The 18,782-nt window shown below is 38.1% G+C and overlaps 3 protein-coding genes across 6 annotated transcripts; 1 reads left to right on the top strand and 2 right to left on the bottom strand.

Moving 5' to 3' along the window:
* Positions 1-1,250: 1,250 nt before the first annotated feature.
* On the bottom strand, positions 1,251-4,188 carry mrpl48 (mitochondrial ribosomal protein L48). 3 transcript variants are annotated; one of them, XM_027139573.2, is made up of 8 exons: positions 4,056-4,188; positions 2,778-2,830; positions 2,657-2,688; positions 2,465-2,547; positions 2,213-2,382; positions 1,965-2,067; positions 1,574-1,663; positions 1,251-1,384 (listed from the first exon to the last, which is right to left on the bottom strand). In XM_027139573.2, exons 1-8 carry the CDS (start codon positions 4,056-4,058, stop codon positions 1,310-1,312), a joined length of 609 nt encoding a protein of 202 aa, XP_026995374.1. In that variant the 5' UTR covers positions 4,059-4,188; the 3' UTR covers positions 1,251-1,309. The 3 variants fall into 3 exon arrangements, with proteins under 3 accessions (XP_026995374.1, XP_026995375.1, XP_026995373.1); XM_027139574.2 differs by having other exon boundaries at positions 4,046-4,179; XM_027139572.2 differs by lacking the exon at positions 4,056-4,188 and adding an exon at positions 3,480-3,737.
* rab6a (RAB6A, member RAS oncogene family) lies at positions 4,184-12,020 on the top strand. 2 transcript variants are annotated; one of them, XM_027139576.1, is made up of 8 exons: positions 4,184-4,502; positions 6,983-7,041; positions 7,146-7,199; positions 8,289-8,394; positions 8,961-9,072; positions 9,242-9,335; positions 10,072-10,138; positions 10,814-12,020. In XM_027139576.1, the coding sequence occupies exons 1-8, from the start codon at positions 4,433-4,435 to the stop codon at positions 10,876-10,878; spliced, it is 627 nt and encodes a 208-aa protein (XP_026995377.1). In that variant the 5' UTR covers positions 4,184-4,432; the 3' UTR covers positions 10,879-12,020. The 2 variants fall into 2 exon arrangements, with proteins under 2 accessions (XP_026995377.1, XP_026995376.1); XM_027139575.1 differs by lacking the exon at positions 8,289-8,394 and adding an exon at positions 8,004-8,109.
* A 1,498-nt stretch (positions 12,021-13,518) lies between these two features.
* Positions 13,519-18,605, bottom strand: plekhb1 (pleckstrin homology domain containing B1). The gene is made up of 6 exons (XM_027139577.2): positions 16,449-18,605; positions 15,529-15,681; positions 15,032-15,134; positions 14,890-14,929; positions 14,415-14,508; positions 13,519-14,186 (listed from the first exon to the last, which is right to left on the bottom strand). The coding sequence occupies exons 1-6, from the start codon at positions 16,483-16,485 to the stop codon at positions 14,050-14,052; spliced, it is 564 nt and encodes a 187-aa protein (XP_026995378.1). The 5' UTR covers positions 16,486-18,605; the 3' UTR covers positions 13,519-14,049.
* Positions 18,606-18,782: the final 177 nt, after the last annotated feature.

The following is an 18,782-nucleotide window of genomic DNA, read 5'->3' as shown; positions in this document are numbered from 1 at the left end:
AATGTTGATGGAGCGGCTGTTTGACATGAATTTCCCCAGTCTTGCTAGCTGCTGCCTATCTATCTGACAGAAGGCTGGTGGTGATCCAGTGACAGATAGAGCTAGGAAAAGAGCGCTGGGTTAGTTTGGTCTGGAGGAGTGTTGGAATGATTTATTAAGGTGTTGCAGGATGTAATGCAGTCCCAAGTTTACTGCATCATCCATGGACCTGTTTGCTTGATAAGCAAACTGCAGGGGGTACATAAAGGGTCCAGTGAAGTCTTTCAAATAAGCCAGAACCAGTTTCTCGAACAACTTCATGATGACAGTTGTCAGAGCCACATGTCTGTATTAGTTAGATCATGTTATCTTGGGTTTCTTTGTGATAGGGATGATGGTTGATGATGGCATTTGAAGCAGACATGGACTTCACACAGCTCAGGTGTTCACACAGGTGGTGTTGTTCTGTTCCTGTAATCTGATCATCAAGTTTTTGTAAGGCCAGGCTCATGTGCACTTGAGGTGGTATGTAAACACTCACAAGAATGAACCATTGCAAGTAGAACGGCTTACAGTTTACACTGGTCGGTCGGCGATGTTTCTGTTACTGTTTATTGTCTTTTGTGTTTTGCATTTTTTGTACTTTTTGTATTGTCGTAACTTTGTCTGCACTGTCTTTTGTCCTGCACTGTCTTTTGTCCTGCACTGTCTTGTCTTGTCCTGCACTGTTTGCACCAGGTTGCACAGTTGCACTTTATGTGGCTAAGACTACTTACATGTCCTTAGCCCTGTCTTTGTTTTATGTAGCACCATGATCCTGGAGAAACGTCTTATTTCACTGTGTACTGCAACAGCTATATATGGTTGAAATGACAATAAAAACTTCTTGACTTCTTGACTTGAGTTAATGAAGAGTGCTTCTAGGTCTGGACAGCACATCTTTAACACGGTTATAACTATACACCACATGTCATTTTGGTAGCAGATATGTAGAATTCACAATAAGTTGATTCACAATAAACAAACTCCTTTAAATTAATCAGCCTCTCTCCATGCTAATAAGTTAGAAGTTTATTAAATGAGCTAAGCTGCTAAGTGATCCTAAGATATGCACTGCCCAAAAATTAGTAATGATACTAGATCATCAAATTTAAAAAGATCTTTAGAACAGTGAAAAAAATGAAACTTTGATAGAACCCAATTTAAACCTATATTTAATATCACAGAAAAATCAGGAATTGAAGAAAAAAAAACCATTCCATAACAATACATATTCTCACACATTTATTAACACACATATTCTAACAAATCCCATCTTCAGCCAAAGTGTTTAACTCATTTGTGCTAGAAGTCCTTCGAGTTCTGGTCTAGCCTTAAAGCGAGCTTTGTAATCTGCCTCAGTGTGCTGAAAAAAAATAAGAAAGAAGGAACAAAGTTAGGTTTTAGTGTCAAAGTTGGGGTTTAGTATCAAACATCAAATCTCAGTGCAGCGGTTACATCGCATCCACAAGAGACAGAGGCTAAAATAAGTGACCTTCGAATATGACACTTTTTATTAGAATAAAAACAAACAAAATCAGCCTGTTGTGTTCACCTCATTTATGGAGAGCTGAACTCCCTCTGGTTGGTTTTTGAGAAGGACCTCCAGGAACACTGGAGCCAGCGTTGCCTTCATTTGACTGATCTGCAAGAATCAAGAAGCAAGAACTTAATTTTAATGCCTTATTGTTCCTTTAGCAACAGCTCATTCACTAGGGCTTGAACAGTGGACACAGCACATACTACAATCTAAGACTATTAACTGATAAGTGTTGTTTATGAGATATTTATTTGGGGAAAGAGCTCATGGGAACAATTCCACAATATTAAATCCAACTATAACAGATAAATATTATATGTAAAAATAAACAATATTCTGTTCATTATTAATGTGTTCCAAATTGCTGTAGTATAAGTATATATTTTCTTTAAGTTACAGCGTTTACCTGAACGACCCGCTCGTGAGTTTTGAGTATGGCATCGACGTACATCTTGGTGCCCTGTTCAGGCATGACCAAGATTTCAGTGCTCTTAGTAGGCAGGGCGTAGCTTCAGAAAACAGACAAGCAAAATTGTTATCGCTCAGCACGTACTTTTTTTTTTTTTTTAAATGTCCTTAACCAGTCATGTTGGTGTTCTGAGTATTATGGCATTATGTACTTGGGATATCTTGTATCTCTAATTGAAATTGTACCTTTCGTTCACTTTGATATCAAGACTGTTGCAGAGTTTATGGATGTGCTGAGCATAGTGTTCCACCAGGGTCATGTCATAACCGGAGACAGTCACGTTCAGCACACCGTATGCAGTGTCCGTCGCTGCCTTGATCTCCTTCATCTGAACTTTTTCCTTCTTCTTCTTTTGCTAGAAAAAGAAATTGTAGCGTCGCTAAAGCACAATGTATTTAAACTACAAAAATTTTAGCACTCGTGCATAAGACACTCACAGTTTCCTTTGGAAGTAGATACTTGTATCGACCAATCCCATGTGAAGGCATGGATCTGTACTGTCTCTCAGGCACAAAGACACCTACGGTGAAAATGGATAAAATGAACAGACCTACTCAGTGGTTCGGTGTGATTATCACAAGCAATTCAGAAAAAGATTGCAGTTGTTTTTTCTTTTGTAGTCAGATTACCTGGAGGCACTGGTTGCTTTATTACAGGCGATCTGGAAAAAATAAAGAAAGACAACATTCTTTAAAACATTTACCAATAAACAGTCATTTAATTAAAACTAATGGAAGATAGAAGACAAACCGAATAAGCGATACAGCCTGCACCAAGGCTCGGGTGTTCTGCATGAGCAAAACCTGCATAAGGACATTATTAAAAAGTGTTTTTTTTATTATTATGCTAGGTTATGCTAGGTATTATGCTATTAAACAGCTGATTAAAGAGTTAACAGCTATGCGATCATGTTCTTAAAATGAATCCATTACTGATATTTACTACTAATAAAAATAATTGCAACATTGATAACAAAAAAAACAATAATAATGATGATGATAATAATAAGGATAAAAATAATAATAAAAATTACTATAATAATAATGATAGTAATAATAATAATGATAATAATAATAATACAAACAATAATTATGATAATAATATAGTTATAATGACAATAATAATAATAATAATAATAATTGTAATAATAATAACAACAATAATAATAAGTATTATTATTATTGTTGTTATTATTATTAATAAGTATTATTATTATTGTTGTTATTATTATTACTATTATTATGCCCAAACAGCTCCTAAACCTATTTTTTCAGTGCACTACATAGGGGCTAAAATACCAACCCTATTCCCCCTATATAGTGCATTACATCTAAAATATAAACAAGTCGTATTTAGGATTCCGACACAACCAGAAGCCACGTGAGCGCAGAGATGACCTTTAGGACGTATCAAATTAATCATTAGGGCGTTAATACAAAATAAACACTCTACCTTTCCTGTTAACGCATTCATCCCTTCAGTTAATACGATTAAATTCCACTTAGACTGTAAATAAACACAAAAGTATCCGTAAATGTAAGATTTTATTTATAATCTGCAGCCGGCATTTCCGCTGCGTCTCTTACTCGCGTTTAATAAAGTGTTTACTGCATAATAGACGGCAGCTTTTAGCGCCCTCTAGTGGTATGGCGAGGGAACTACAAAACATTACTATACATTTACATAATAAAGCTAAATTAGAACCGAGTAAATATCGTTTATTAATTAACACCCCCAAAACAAACAAACAAACAAACAAACAAACAAACAAATAAATAAATAAATATTTTGCATTCGGTATTATATAATATACACTTTAGTGAATACGTTATGTAAAATTGCAAATAAATATATTTTTGTTGTTAACTGATGTTTATTTTTATTCTTAACACTTAATTATTATTATTATTATTATTATTATTATTATTATTATTATTATTATTATTATTATTATTAGTCACTGCCTGGGCTTGGACCCGATGACGCCGTGACGTGGCGCCTCACTGTGACAACCAAACCTTCACTTTCCATCCGTCATCCCTCCTGAGACTTTTCAGTAGTTAGTTTGTACGTGTAACGCTACGTTCAGTCACGGACGAGCCGCTGAACAAATGATTCTGAATCTTCAAGGGCACTAATTCGCGATTTGGGATACTGCCCTGTGCGCGAGCCGTCAATCAGGAATACAGCCATCATGTTCGGTTGACGTGTTTTCTGACTCCGCCTCCTTTTAAAGCCCAGTCCGAGTGATGGAGTCGCAGTCAGGCGTCTTAGAGTGATCTCAAACTTCGCTCGGACTTCAACCGAATTTAGGAATCATTTTAGATATATTTTTTAGGAACACTTTGAGCTAACAAGCTAACAGCTAACAAGCTAACGTGCTAACAGCTAACGACCGAGCCGTCATGTCTACTGCAGGGGACTTTGGGAACCCGCTGAGAAAATTCAAACTGGTGTTTCTTGGGGAGCAAAGCGGTAAGTTTTAGTTTTTATTTAAAAACAAAACAGCAGCAAGCTTTGGAACTTTTAACCCAGTTCAAACGATCTAGCTCCGGTTTTTTCACCTATTCGTTCAAATCCCGCCTACTGCGCTCTGATTGGCTGCTTTTCCTAGTTTCAACCAATCGCCCTGTAAATCAAAACTATGAACCAATCTCTTCGCAGGAAGTCATGGAGTCTAGCCAATCGTAGCGTAGTAGGCGGGATTTGTCAAAAATACACACGGAGTGTATATAGATTTTTTTTAAAAGTACGTGATTTAATTTATTCGTCTTTTTAATGAGTGTGTTTTTGTTAATAGGCCGTAATATTAATTTGAACATCTTAGAGACGTATCCGTGAATGTTTGCTGAAGAAACTATAAACGCTAATATTTACAGTTATCGTCTTGTTTATTATTTATTTTTTCTCCTATGTAAATTCAGTGCAAATGCTGCATTCAGGAGCTCTTTTATTTCAGGTGGAGATTGTGAGTCATGTTACAGACGAGGGAAGAAAATAACTGAAATAAGAGCTGTACGGATTTGTTTCGCAGTGTTTATGCGTTACTTTATATACATACAGAGTCGACACACAACGAATGCACAAATTAATAAAAAAAAAATACACGTGGCTTTCAGACAGTGTTGGGATTTTAACGTACAGCCATTTGTTGAACGCTGCACGAGCTGTATTCAAGAACACCTAAATAAACGCGGTGTGTGTGTGTGTGTGTGTGTGTGTGTGTGTGTGTGTGTGTGTGTGTGTGTGTGTGTGCAGTCACATAGTGAAATCACTTTAAGATATGTGTGTGATGTGCATCTCTGTGGACCTGCACTTTATCCAGAAGAAGATAATTCGTTATTATTGATGCAGATGAGGTTTCATTATGCTACACGATGGAAATGGTGCGTTCAAGCGCAACGATAATTTCCAGAATAGAATTAACTTTATATGAGACCTCAGAATATCCCAATACTAATTTCTACAGTGAAAATGATTCACTGGTAAACAGTTGTTCGTGGTTAAGTCTGAGTCATAATCCCATTTGTTTACCTAATCAAAGTGCTTGCTTAGGATTGAAACCAGTTGCTATTTGTTTTACAATCTATTATTGAGTTTTGTCACCTTCCAAGCCGCAGAGACCGAGCGTGGTGTGCACAGGTAGAAGAACAGTGATTTAACGCTGTCTCGCTCAGATAAACCCGACACACAAGCTGCCATTGATGGAGGAGCATAAAAGACTCTGCTGTGCTCTGTAATGTGCTACAGGGTGTTTTTTCCTTCATGCAGGCTTGATTACTCGCAGAATCCTTTTCCTATTGCTTTCTCGTTCCTCTCGGTCCCACGCTGCTCTGACTCGAACCCTTCATCCAGCAGCTGCTGCAGCTTTGCCTGCAGGAATCCCAGGAATGACCCCAGTGTATAATTAGCCCAGGCTATGTCATGTCTTCGGCCCCCTTCGCCAGATTGTTGTGCTTCTTGTTCTTTAAAAAGTGAACCAACAAGATTCTTAAGACAAATCCATCGATTTCAGGTAATCATGGATCCTGCCCTCCTCTGTCCTTTCTGCATCTATCTGACCAGGTTTCCAGGTCAGAGAGCAGATACTCACCTTCTTACATCTCTTGTTTTTATCACTGGGTTATAGTGTTACATAAGGTTTATAGAGCTGCCAAGACCTCCCGTATCCTGTACGAACCAATTTAATCCCCTTCACTGCATCAAAGCTTAGCTTATTGTTTTCATCATAATTTCGAAATAATTTGTGACAGCTACTACTTTAAGTCTAAAACCTGAAAACTAAGCTGGGAGGACATGTGTAGTGAAGCGATACACACATGATTTGAATCATGATTTTAATTAATTTCTCAAGATGATTCGAAATTATTTTTGGCTTCTTTTTTTTATTTCTCAGTCCTAAACGATACAAACAGTATGGATTTTTATCAAAGAGCAGAAAAAGCAGAGCTGAGCGGACGACTTTCCCCAGTGTAATTAACATGCTGTGTCTTGTTATTATGGTGTTTCAGATATAATCATAGTGCAACGCTGGTATCCAGCATGTAATTAGAGCATATTTTACTTCTGAGAACTATTCTCCTGACTCAATCAGTGGATCAAAAAACACAGTTTTTTAAATGTCTTTTATAGAAAAACGGTCAGAAAGGAAATCTAAAGGCAGCTGATTTTGAAGGTGCCTTAAATATATGTCAAATGAACAGCAGTGTCACAGGAATGATTCTTTTTGTGGCATAGAAATGTTCAACAGTGCAACTTGGCTTCTCGGATGAAATGGCTCTCTCCATTTCATCCGTCATGGTGGTTTTTGTTGTATATGAACAAAAGTAGTCTGTGTTCAATGTCTTGTGAGATTATACCTCAACCACGGAGGTTTTTATAAGAGAAACATCTCGGCTTTATGTAGTCTCCGAATTACATTTGGCTGACTGTTCTTTTTTTTTTTTCTGTTCCAGTTGGAAAGACTTCGCTCATCACCAGATTCATGTATGACAGCTTCGATAACACCTACCAGGTGAGACAGTACGAGGGCATCCTGCCGTCACGTCACGTCTATCCACTTTGTGCTTGTACATACGAGCTCCTTCTCTTGACGTGACGCTCTCGTTTAATTTACAGGCCACGATAGGAATTGATTTCTTGTCAAAAACGATGTACCTCGAGGACCGAACAGTGAGTGTTTTCTTTTCATTCCTGCACATGAATTTTGAGAAATGCACACAAATGCTGTACATGTTGTACTTTCATCACAAATCGTGAGAAACAAAAAAAAAAGTGCTAGACTTTCTGAATATTTTACTGACTTTTCCCGTTCTTATTGCTTTAAGTAGGTTTCAGTCTATCACGACTTAATAAAGTAATCCTTTTACTGTTTACTATTAATCACAAACTGCCTGATGTGATTAAGATGAAGACGTGATCAAACTTGACACGTCTTCACTGATGTAAAGTCTTCAGTACAGTAGTAATTCCTCCTTTACTGCAAGCATGGGAACTGCAGAAGCTCTGGGCTTGTGTGTGTGTGTGTCTGTGTGTGTCTGTGTGTGTCTGTGTGTGTCTGTGTGTGTCTGTGTGTGTCTGTGTGTGTCTGCCCCGCAATCTTTGCTCCTGCACTACGGGACACGCACTTCATCTTCCTTTCATTCTTTTCCCAACCACTTACAATAAAAGACACTTCAGAAATCCCATCCCATCTTGTTATTATTATTATTTGTAATCAATTATTATTATTATTATTATTATTATTATTATTATTATTATTATTATTATTATTTATAATTTATTATTGTTATTATTTATAATTTATTATTATCAGTCATATTATTTCTTAGATTTTTTTGTTTTTGTTTTTTGTTCTTTATCTTCTCATTTTACTCTTTTTGTTTATGTATTTATTTATTACTGTCCGTTTGTTTTGTTGTTTTCCCTCCGTTCTGTTTTTCCCCCCTCATGATTTGTCCCATCCATCGCACACAGATTAGGTTGCAGCTGTGGGACACGGCGGGCCAGGAGCGATTCCGTAGTCTTATTCCCAGCTACATCCGTGACTCGGCCGCCGCTGTCGTAGTGTACGACATCACAAGTAGGTACCTGGGGAAAGGCTGCTTCTCTCTCTCTCTCTTTAGCTCTCGCCCGCCTCTACCCCGCCGCCTCGCTCCGTCCGTTCGCTTCCGTCCTCTCTTACTACTTCCTCTTTCCCCTCCCTCTCTCTCCTCTTTGTCTTCCTGTTGTATCTCGGGGGACTTTGGTGGGCTCGCGTAGGTGCGCCTGCAGCTTTGGGACACGGCCGGGCAGGAGCGTTTCCGAAGTCTCATCCCCAGCTACATCCGCGACTCCACTGTCGCCGTGGTAGTCTATGACATCACAAGTGAGTGACGATGACGAACGGGTCGGGCAGGAAAAAAATTCACGGAGGTGGACAAATCGGTAGCCTTCGCATCCCATAGATTCTGTGTCAAGGCTACAAAGAAAGATGTAGACAAAAGCTGGAGGCAAGGCTTTTTTCTGTAGGTCACACCACACGACACAGAGCTTGTTCAGGAAAGGAGAAGGACACTGTACTGCACAGTCATCACACTGGGAATTAATCAGTAAAGTAGTTTGTGTATTTGTAGGTGTTATAAGCTCTGTATGAACTTTGACGTAGAACCCTGTTCCACCTTCGGTACATTGCTGTAAAGAGGAGAGGTTATTTTTTAATTGCTGGAGTGGGTTAAATCCTGTAATTCTGTAACCACCAACACACGAGTAAGAAGTCTGTCCTGTTTTCCTTTCCTTCCATTTGTCCCTGTCTGTTTTTTAACATCGTGTCTTCATTTATTGTTGTTTTTTCCCCCATTAATGAATAAATAAGTAAGTATATACATGTCTTGTACATGTGCTCTTTGTAGAATTACATATAATATTTGTACATATTTATTTCTGCGTTGCCAGATGTCAACTCCTTCCAGCAGACCACAAAATGGATCGACGACGTCAGGACAGAGAGAGGAAGCGACGTCATTATCATGCTGGTCGGGAACAAGACGGATCTTGCAGACAAGAGGTGTGTGTCAGCAGGAAATGGCACACTGCTTCCTGTCTAACGTCTAAACCTTCAGCTTTTTTTTTTATGTTATGTAATGAGTACGACTTGAAAGTGGGAAAAAAAATCGAAAGAGAAGATGAGAGGTTTATAAGATTTATTTATTTATTTATTTATTGGTTTACTGCAGGCAAGTATCTATCGAAGAGGGCGAGAGGAAAGCCAAAGAGCTGAGCGTAATGTTTATCGAGACGAGCGCTAAAGCCGGCTACAACGTCAAGCAGGTGAGTTAAAGCTGAGATTCTTCGGTCCAGGTCAAATGTCAAACCCTAGTTAAGGATATGATAAGGACATGTGGTTGAACGGGTTGCCAGATATGTACTTAAAGATGAACAGTTGTATTTTTGTAGATATAATTAAAATATATGTGTGAACCTGATTGACTCGATGTAACTGTATGGTCGCATGTTTGTTTTGTTTGTTTTTGATTCTCTTGACTCTTGGAGCATCTTAGATACAGTGCATAATGTGCATCAGTTTTGTTTTGTTTTTTTTGTTAGTCCTGCTGACAGATTGTGAGCTTGCTGTTAAGTTTGTGAAAGCTCGGTATTCAGCACCTCCTCTGAGCAGCTATTGTCTCCCCGGATCAGTGAAAAGATGTGGAGTCAGGGCTGTGCACTGTTACCCTGCTAAATCTGAGTCTTATGCTGAGCTTGGGCATAATCTGCTGATTCATCCTCTTCAGGCTCGGAGGCAGCGGCACGAGGAACGATGCCTCGTAGCTGTGAATCATTCGTTCATTGTGGTTGAGAGCAGTAAAGTCATACAAAGGATTCAGCTAAAAATAATCAGTTTTTGAGATCCATTGTTTCCTCAGTGCCTGTGAAATGTATTGAAGATTGTTATTTTATTAGATTGCGTGGGCACACAGAGCTTCCTCTGGGATTACACGTGATTGACAGCCGCCTCTGTGTAGATCTGTGGACGCAACAATAGCACCTTGTTTGTTTTTCCTTTCAGCTTTTCCGGCGTGTGGCTGCAGCCCTGCCTGGTATGGAGAGCACACAGGACAAGAGCAGAGAAGACAGTATCCTTTACCCGAGAGTGTGTGTGTGTGTGTGTGTGTGTGTGTGTGTGTGTGTGTGTGTGTGTGTGTGTGTGTCTCACTCACACAAGCACATGCTGCTTTGCATTCATTTGCCTGCATAAACCCTGTGCATTCCTTGTATCTTTCTGTAAGGTGCAGAGATGAACAAACGTAGCTTACTGTGATTCTTAGTCATCAAAATGTCACCAATGTTGTTGTTTTTTCTTTTTACAGATACTTACTGTTTAATTTCATTTACATGATTTGTTAGTTGTTCTTTTGAATGCATTTCGCACTGTGATGTAAGTCATATAGTGAGATATTATACATTTAGCAGCACTTAGTTACCGCTGAGAAGATAAATATTTTCCTCTGACCCTCAGTACAGGGAAAAGTCTTATCTATAGGAATCACTCAAGCTCCATAGACGCCTTGGATGAAGTTTTGAATTGAATTGAATTGATCTGGACTTTGCCCAGCAGCTTGTTTGTGCTGCATGATTAAATATTGCCACACTCTCTATGCTAGCAAAGTCATGCAGAGATAATAAAATTAGGTAAAGGAGTAAATGTTTAAGAGGGATGTTTGAGTGCACAGGTGAACATATAAGTCATCATGTTTCTGTCATTGTTATTTTTCCCTTCATTTGTTAATTGCTTAACTGCTCGTCCTCAGTGATCGACGTGACGCTGCAGAGTCCTCAGGAACAGCCTGTGAGCGACAGCGGATGCTCCTGTTAAACCTTGTTCTCTCTTTCTTTTTCTCTCTTTTCCCCCAGTTCCATCCATGAACCTGAAGAACACTACTTTGTCCATCCATCCGTCCCCCTTATCCCTCCACCCCCTCTCGGCACTGTGCTTTCCGCTGACTCAGTCATGACCTTAAGCTCACCAAGCACAACGTGAAACACATCCCATGTCATTTTTCCGTTAAGTTTCTACTCTTTTTCTCCTTTTTTTTAATAGTAATTATTTTATTTATAGATTGTATGGCTAATTGCGTATGGAGGCTTGCATCATGAGTGCATTTAAGTGATCTAGATTGTGTCTAACGTGTGAGCACTGAACAACCGCATTTCTTTTCAAACGATCTTGACAAAATAGACAAATACTTTTCGGCCGCTACTGATCAAGGTATTGATCGAAGGGCTATATTCACATGACGGGCTAATACCAGTGCAAATCTCCTCCAACACAAACTCGTGTTGTTTACAAATTGTTGACAATATCCAAGTCTGTATATTGAAAATGGATCAATGTCCTTTAATGGATTATGAGTAAAGTGAACACAGATTACAGAAGCTCTTAGAAACCTAAAGCAGGTTTTCTCGACTGTTGGGTACATTAACACATTAGAAATCCCAGTGTGGTAGCTATGAATGATTTTTTTGTATATTAATGGAAGTATAATAGAGGAAATTTTGGATATATCAATATGCAGGCATGTCTTTACAGAGTGTATTTTATAGTGCTTCCACAGGCTTTTTGTTATTATTTTTGTGTTTGATTTAATGTAATATTGACACTAGCTTTCCTCAATCCCTTTAGATTTTCTCTTTTTTTTTTCTTTTTAGATTTGTGTTATGTAATATTTATTTCAACTCACACATTTTAGCGTTTACCCTCTCGTGGACGGCTGATTTTAAGCAGCTCATGATACAGTGCAATTTCTTAGAGGTTCTCAGTTTCCTTTTCTTTTTTCCCCTCTGAAACTTCACTATCCATCAACTCTGGCTAGTCTGTTTTTTTTTGTTTGTTTGTTGTTTTTTTAACGGTTTTTAACTTTGTGCTGCTGTCATGCTGTGTACAAAAGCTTATAATTTGCACTGCTAGACTACATGAGTCTCCTATTGATGTCCCTAATAAAGACCTTTATTTAGTAACTGTGACTTTTTTTATGCCTGGGTGATGCATATAAAGAATTTCAAATCTGCTCGTCATTTCCTACGATGTTGTAATCATGTCTGTATCTCCGTCATCTATGCCTCTGAATCATTCAATTAGTCCCACTATATTCTGGCCGTGCATTAAATAGCGCCTCTTACTCAGAATAACTCTACTCTGTGATTCATTTGTACTCCACCCACGAGCATCTCGCAATTGCAACAGTAAGAGAAGTTCTGAGTCATTTTTGAGGAAGATTGACTTTATTATCTAGGGTTGCACAGTACAATTTACAGCACAGAAGAATAGAGTTTCTTATTTCCAGATTCTGTACCACCTCAAGTATCTGGGTACAAATGTGTAACCTTTCCTCCGAAACGTCTTTCAGTGGAAACGCACTGTCACAGAGGAGCGGAGTCTTTAGGGCTGGGCTTTAATAATGAATCGGCTCCCTATGTGGTGCTCAGGGACATGAATACTTAATGCAGTCTGCTTTAGGACTTAAACCTCAGATGATAACTCTCAAATCTGCACGTCATTCATTTTTAAACACGGATTTATTTCTTTTTAATATTAGAAAATCGTCAATTCAATTAAAATTTATTTGTATAGCACTTTTTACAATTGACAGTCTCAAAGCAGCTTTACAGAACATAAACATAGAAAAAAAGGTTATTATAAAGAATAATATAAGATGAATATAATACAAAAAAATTCCAGATTAATATTAGATATATTTAAATGTGTTTGTCATGTCGTCGCATGCTTTAATTGTGTATTTACTGGAATTTATATCAATATATTTATTTCAATGATTTTACGTCAATGTTGTTTCTGCTGCTGAGTAATGGAAATTTTGGCGGAGTCGGATCATTTTGCTCGGTTCATTCATGAAATTTGACTCTTTTGACTCCCAGTTATTAATCCTAAAAATTTTACTTCTGTGGGCCTTACACGGTTTCAAATACACATGCTCCCGAAAGCATTGCTGCTTCGTTTAAGTAAATGACCCCGTATATTAGTAATGGGAACTTTTGACTCTTTTCAGTGAATCTTTTGACTCCGCTAGCTAGGAAGAACCGACTTTTTAGATTCCTAAAATCTACAACAGATAGTACTGCTTATCGTAATTTTCTTTCCTTTTTTAACATGCTAATGCTTGAAATATTCTTACCATTTCTTTATTTCCTAATTATGACATAAATTTCATTCAAATGTTTAAATTGCACAGAAAGACTAACTTCTCAAAGCGATTCGGCTCTCACTGTTCACCTAAAAAGAACCAGTTCAAAGAGCCGATTCGTTCACTTCATTCATTACAGCATGATTGCTTAAACTGTATAGCTGGTAAAATAACTAATAAATGTGACAAACATAATAACTACCCAATATCTGAAAGGTGTCCTTTGTGTAAACTATTTGGATGTCGACACCAAATTATCTCAAATCCTGTTATTTATTCCTTATTTATACATGATGATTAAATATTTTAAGCCATTGAAATTTGAAAACAGATTTTACTGGTATTTGATAATACAATACAAATACCAATACACTATACAAATGTTACATTTACAGTATTTTGAGAGAAATATGTGATATACAAGCTTTGACCCGAGTGAAGATAAAGCAGAAAACAAGTTTAGGCAGGAAGTTTATTTATTTGCATTGCTGCAGTGTGTCTGCCCCCTAGTGGTGAATTCCTATATAACTAGTTAAAAGTTTTACATTAGAGCTCAGTGTAGTTCCTAGGCCAGATATGTAAGATATTCCACCCTGCTGTCAAAATAGCAACCGACATATGGATAATAGAAAAAAATAGATACACCACTTTGGTCTTCTCCATCATCCTGCTCTTCTATATGACACCTCTTCACTTATTTACATATTTACACAGCCATACAATACCTTTTTACCTAACTTATGGTAGCCTACAGAAGCTATCTTTAAGAGCCAGTGCTTTCTCTACTTCCTCTCAACTTACTGGCTTCCTCTCAACTTACTGGCTTCTTGAAGCCTGCTACTGTATCAGCAGTACCAGAGAGGGATCCAGAGGAACGAGCGCAGCACTGTGCCCACTGCCATGCCAGCCAGCAAACCCAGTGCTATCTGCTCTCCAATCCAGTCATCACAGCGCTCCCTGTGCACCCAGACATGATGTGTACCTGAAAAAGAAATTAATTCAAATCAGAGTACAAATCAGAAATTGTTTTTCTGCTCCACGTTCCACATGATATCTCTTAATACTACTGGAAACACCCCTTCCCATTGTTCACCATTGTTTTTGCATACTGATCTACAATCAGATACTGGTGTAGGATTTATTTTTTATTTATTTTTTTTGCAGTTTGCAAATGGCAAAATTTTAAGCAGATCTTCAGCTTTATAATTACCTCCACTGCCATCACCTGGTGTGATGTACATGGCGTTGTGTCCATTAACCGGAACAGACTGGTATGTGTCATTATAGGGATCATAACTATAGAACTGGGGGCAGAGAAAACAGAATTATACAGAAGGACAAATTAGGAATTGTGTTTCAACAGAGAAATAAAAGCTCAGAAACTGCTGCAAGAGGTTTGTGTATGATCTTGTGTGTTATGTAGCAAGTTTATTTATTACTTATCAGAATACACAATAAATGAGTGTATATAAAATTCATGAAGCAAAATAGGGAGAAAAAACATTCTGAAGTTTGCCTTCTTTTCACATCTGTATGAATTTGCCTTTATCAATAATTAATTATCACAATTAATTTCAACACATTGTATTTTATTTCAGGTAGAGAAATTGTACAATAGGGAATAGAAACACACTAATAATAAACTTACTCTCAGTGAATACACTGAATAGGTGTCTGAAACTTACAGGACTTTGCTTTGCTTCCACGATTGTCAGCTTCCAAGCCCTGACGAGACAAAAAAACAACAACAACAACACAGAAACGGCATGTGAGTTTGACGAGACAATTACAAAGAGTGAGAGTGGAGACGAAGACAAGAGCACTCACAGAGCCTCATCCTCACTGTTAGCACACAGGAACACAGTGGAGCCGTCCTTCAGGAACAACACCAATAGATTCTCCCTTGGGTGGCTCTCTGGTGGAGACACGCCTGTTTCACAGAATGAGCAACCGGTTAGTTTACTATTAATATGGAAAATATGGACAGTCCCAAATGTGGGAATGGAATTAAACTGAAATTTTCCAAAAAAAAGATTGGATTTATTTATATTTAAATTAAGTTTAATACACAAAGAGCAAAGAAGGTTAACATGCAGTCGTGGTAAACAGTATCCATACAGATTGGTAAAGATTTCATTGTGTTTTAAATATGGTAAATAAATAACAAAACATGTTCAGAAATGATAAGGATTTGATCATTATTTGAGTCTTTGTGATTTTGTTAAAATGAAACAGATGGGGAGCATAATTAAGGAAGCATAATTATTCGTTAGAGAAAATGTCTTCCAGACTTTGGGCACTATGGCATAAGAAAATGGCCTCACCTGCACACTCCAGGCCAGATTTCACGTTCACGCATGTACTCTTCAGACTCACTCTGGTCTCATAGTCCTTCCTCGAATCTGTCTTATAAAACATCAGACTTCCGTCTATCCAGAGGTCACACCAGTTCAGCTTCCAGCGCCTGAGGACGGACGCTTTAAGGCAAAAATGTACTTTTCAGTACCTTCTCTAATGACTCAGAACATTAATGTGAGTTCAACAGTAATCTTTAGCTTAGAGGTTGACGCTGATAATGGATGCAGTTTCTACAGCAGAGAATCAATAAAAGATTCTCTTCTGAACTAACAAAGAGATGACATCTCAGAAATAGTAGGATTAAAGATTCCAAAACCTCTAATTGTAATTAATTAATCAGACAATTCACGGCATGCTGTTGTAGGAAAATAATCAACAGTCAAGTAGCTTTTTTTTCTGGTAATATCAGAATCTCGTGTCCTGCTTTATTTCTCTTACATCACAACAATCAGTATCACTGTATCCACCACTGGAGGGAACACAACTTCCCCAAAAGTGGAACATGTTCTGTCTTACAAGACCAAAGTCATTCAGTCATTCCCTATTAATAGCCTCTTTATCTCTGTTATCACCATCTACCTGCTGTCTAGCACTGGACACAGCCCTACAAAGTGTCTTTTAAAATATTTACAGTGTTCTGGGCTTGAATTAAATTTTTCAGTGTAAATGTATTGAACTGTTCATCAATTTTTTTTAAACGTTTCACATCAAAGATTTTAGGTTATTTTTAACACTTGTATTAAACGACAGTTGTCTCTATCCTCTTTCTATAAATCCCAGTCATTCAGAAAATGCATATACTTAATTTCTGTTGAGGTGGATGGTGTGTAAACTATTACAAACACTCTATCGTTATGCTTGCTATTCGAAGGAAGATTCTACTCACACTGCCGCCAGATCCAGCCCGATTTCAACAGCGTCATGACTCCAAATCCAAGAGATTGCAACCTGTCAGTGACACTTATCCGACTTTTTGTAAGTGTTGTGGGAAAAAAAGATTTTTAATATATATTCATTAACTTATGTTCAGCTTAAAATGACAATTGGATAGTGAAGAGCGACGAGAATGTGCGTGTGCGTGTGTGTTTACACCCTGGTGCCTTCTCTAATCCCATGGATGAGGAGCAGACAGTAATCTGGGATTGCAGACCTCACTCATTGAAAACCTCTGGAATATTCTGCCTTACTTCTTGTGGCTTTCTGCTGACTGAATGACTTCCAACCGAATATTTTCTCTATTGCTTGTCCTACACAGGGTCACAGGGAGACTGTAGCCAATCCTGGTTGACTTGGGTGCACAAGGTAGGGGACACCCTGGGTGGGGTGCCAACCCACTGCAGAACACAATCACACACACACCCAGCCATTTACATACTATGGACAATTTAGAGTAGCCAATCAGTATACGGTGTATGTCTTTGGACTAGGTTAAGAAACCAAGAGGAACTGCAAGTACAGGTAGAACATGCTGGAATTCGAACCCCCAACCCTGTAGGTGTCAGGCAAAGGTGCTTTCCCCACATGGAATAGTTGGAGGAGTTCCTTTGTTGTGGAGAATTAACACGACAAGATGCGTTTTTGTGTCTTTAGGAATGTGACAGCATCTCAGCACCCTGTTGGTTATTATTTACTGATTTATTAACAGCTTGTCTAATCAAAGAAACTGCTATAACCACTAAAAGCTAGAGGCAATCCTCATGATGTTTAGCAGGAAGATTTCAGAATGCTGTAATTCCAGGAACCTGTTTTGGCAAGTTTTCACAATGTTCTGTACATTCTTATCATATACCATCATGTTGAGTTCAGTATCATACCATGAATATTTAATGCCTTTTTAAACACTGATGGGGTTTTCTGGTGTTTTACTTTCACTTTGACCTCCTTGTACTCTTCCGACCCATTCCTGATGCATTGTCATGGTAACTGTCCATAGCAACACCCGGCAGCCAAATAAGAGGCTGCCAGGCCAAGAGCTTATTTTAGTCACAGCTGTGTGTGCAAATATGTAAGAGAGGCTTACGAAGAGGTGTAAGAGACAAACAGTTATCAATATGTAATGCAGCTATCATGACTCATTCAATGCGTTCATCTTTTTATATGGACATTATATGTCTGTGTTCTGGCACACGGAATGAATAAAATCAGAGCATAACTGAATGCCTGTGCTCACCAAGTAGAGATTTATGATGTAAACAATGTCTACAATGTAATGCTAAGTAACCATCCCAATGCATGAAACACCTTTTTGATTTAGCGTACATGTAAACTTAAATAACGTACACATTTATTAGACGGTTATTCAGATCTAGTGACTGCAGAGAAAATGAGGTACATCAGGGGACACTTGACCTTCAGCGCTTTACTAGAAGGACTCCTTTTGATGCACACAGTTTTACCACTAGAGATTTCTAGGACTATTAAAACTAAACCATGCACCATTTCAGGTTTATAGCCCTTGATTTCTGAATTACAGACAAGGTTGTCAATGACAGGGGGTATTGTGGTCCTGCTCAAATGCACTAATAGAAATCGATGGTGCAAACGGGTTAGTTAAAAAAATAGAAATCAATTGAATTATTGGTTGGGAAGACCATCATTCAAACATTTCCCAAGAAATATTGTATAAAATTGGAATATTATAATAAGAGAAATGGAGGTCAGTTGACATCACTTTTGAACCCTAATTTTCTGACAAGGTTTTCCTGTAAAACCATTAATAAAAAATACTAGTTTGACCGGGCAAACTTGACTCCATGCACGTATACAACAGCAATTATTATCAGAATCACTCTGTCTGGCTTTAGTGCAACCCATTAGCACTGCACGTGCATTTAGCTCAAATGTAGTGTTATAATTAAGCCTTAAAGGTCCACAGCTCCTCAGTAGCTACTTGCTTATAGTTTATTAGATCCACTGCTCAGTAGAACTAGTGTTTATAGTGTTTGTTTAAACCCCAGGATCAACAAGCACGCATGGTGATGTCCACGTGTCCAAATACTTTTGGACACAAGGTGCGTTATCCTAATGTAAATGTTATAAAAGAATCGTTTAAAAAAAACAAAGAACCGAAACTTTCAGTTAGCAGGCTCGTGTTGTTGTTATTATTAGTACCAAATGTCTGCAGATGTCTGTTGTTATACCGCAAAACGTGCGTGTTTTTTTTTGCACATGTAGAATTCCCAAAACGCGTTTGCACGAGACTCCGTCATGTCGGATTTCG

This window comes from Tachysurus fulvidraco, chromosome 20 (genome assembly GCF_022655615.1).
Source record: "Tachysurus fulvidraco isolate hzauxx_2018 chromosome 20, HZAU_PFXX_2.0, whole genome shotgun sequence".
NCBI classification, from domain to species: Eukaryota; Metazoa; Chordata; class Actinopteri; order Siluriformes; family Bagridae; genus Tachysurus; species Tachysurus fulvidraco.
The sequence above is the reverse complement of the archived record's forward strand: the minus strand, read 5'-3'. Positions and strand labels throughout refer to the sequence as shown.

Excerpts from the sequence above, each read along its gene's own strand:
- mrpl48 (XM_027139572.2), bottom strand. The coding sequence starts at position 3,500 with ATGAATGCGTTAACAGGAAAG. Across the intron at positions 1,664-1,964 it reads CTCACGAGCGGGTCGTTCAG|ATCAGTCAAATGAAGGCAAC; the intron begins GTAAACGCTGTA and ends TGATTCTTGCAG. Across the intron at positions 1,385-1,573 it reads TTCAGCTCTCCATAAATGAG|CACACTGAGGCAGATTACAA; the intron begins GTGAACACAACA and ends ATTTTTTTTCAG.
- rab6a (XM_027139576.1), top strand. The coding sequence starts at position 4,433 with ATGTCTACTGCAGGGGACTTTGGGAACCCGCTGAGAAAATTCAAACTG. Across the intron at positions 7,042-7,145 it reads GCTTCGATAACACCTACCAG|GCCACGATAGGAATTGATTT; the intron begins GTGAGACAGTAC and ends TTTAATTTACAG. Across the intron at positions 9,073-9,241 it reads ACGGATCTTGCAGACAAGAG|GCAAGTATCTATCGAAGAGG; the intron begins GTGTGTGTCAGC and ends GGTTTACTGCAG.
- plekhb1 (XM_027139577.2), bottom strand. The coding sequence starts at position 16,485 with ATGACGCTGTTGAAATCGGGCTGGATCTGGCGGCAGT. Across the intron at positions 15,682-16,448 it reads GGGCTGGATCTGGCGGCAGT|CGTCCGTCCTCAGGCGCTGG; the intron begins GTGAGTAGAATC and ends TTTGCCTTAAAG. Across the intron at positions 14,930-15,031 it reads AACAGTGAGGATGAGGCTCT|GGCTTGGAAGCTGACAATCG; the intron begins GTGAGTGCTCTT and ends TTGTCTCGTCAG.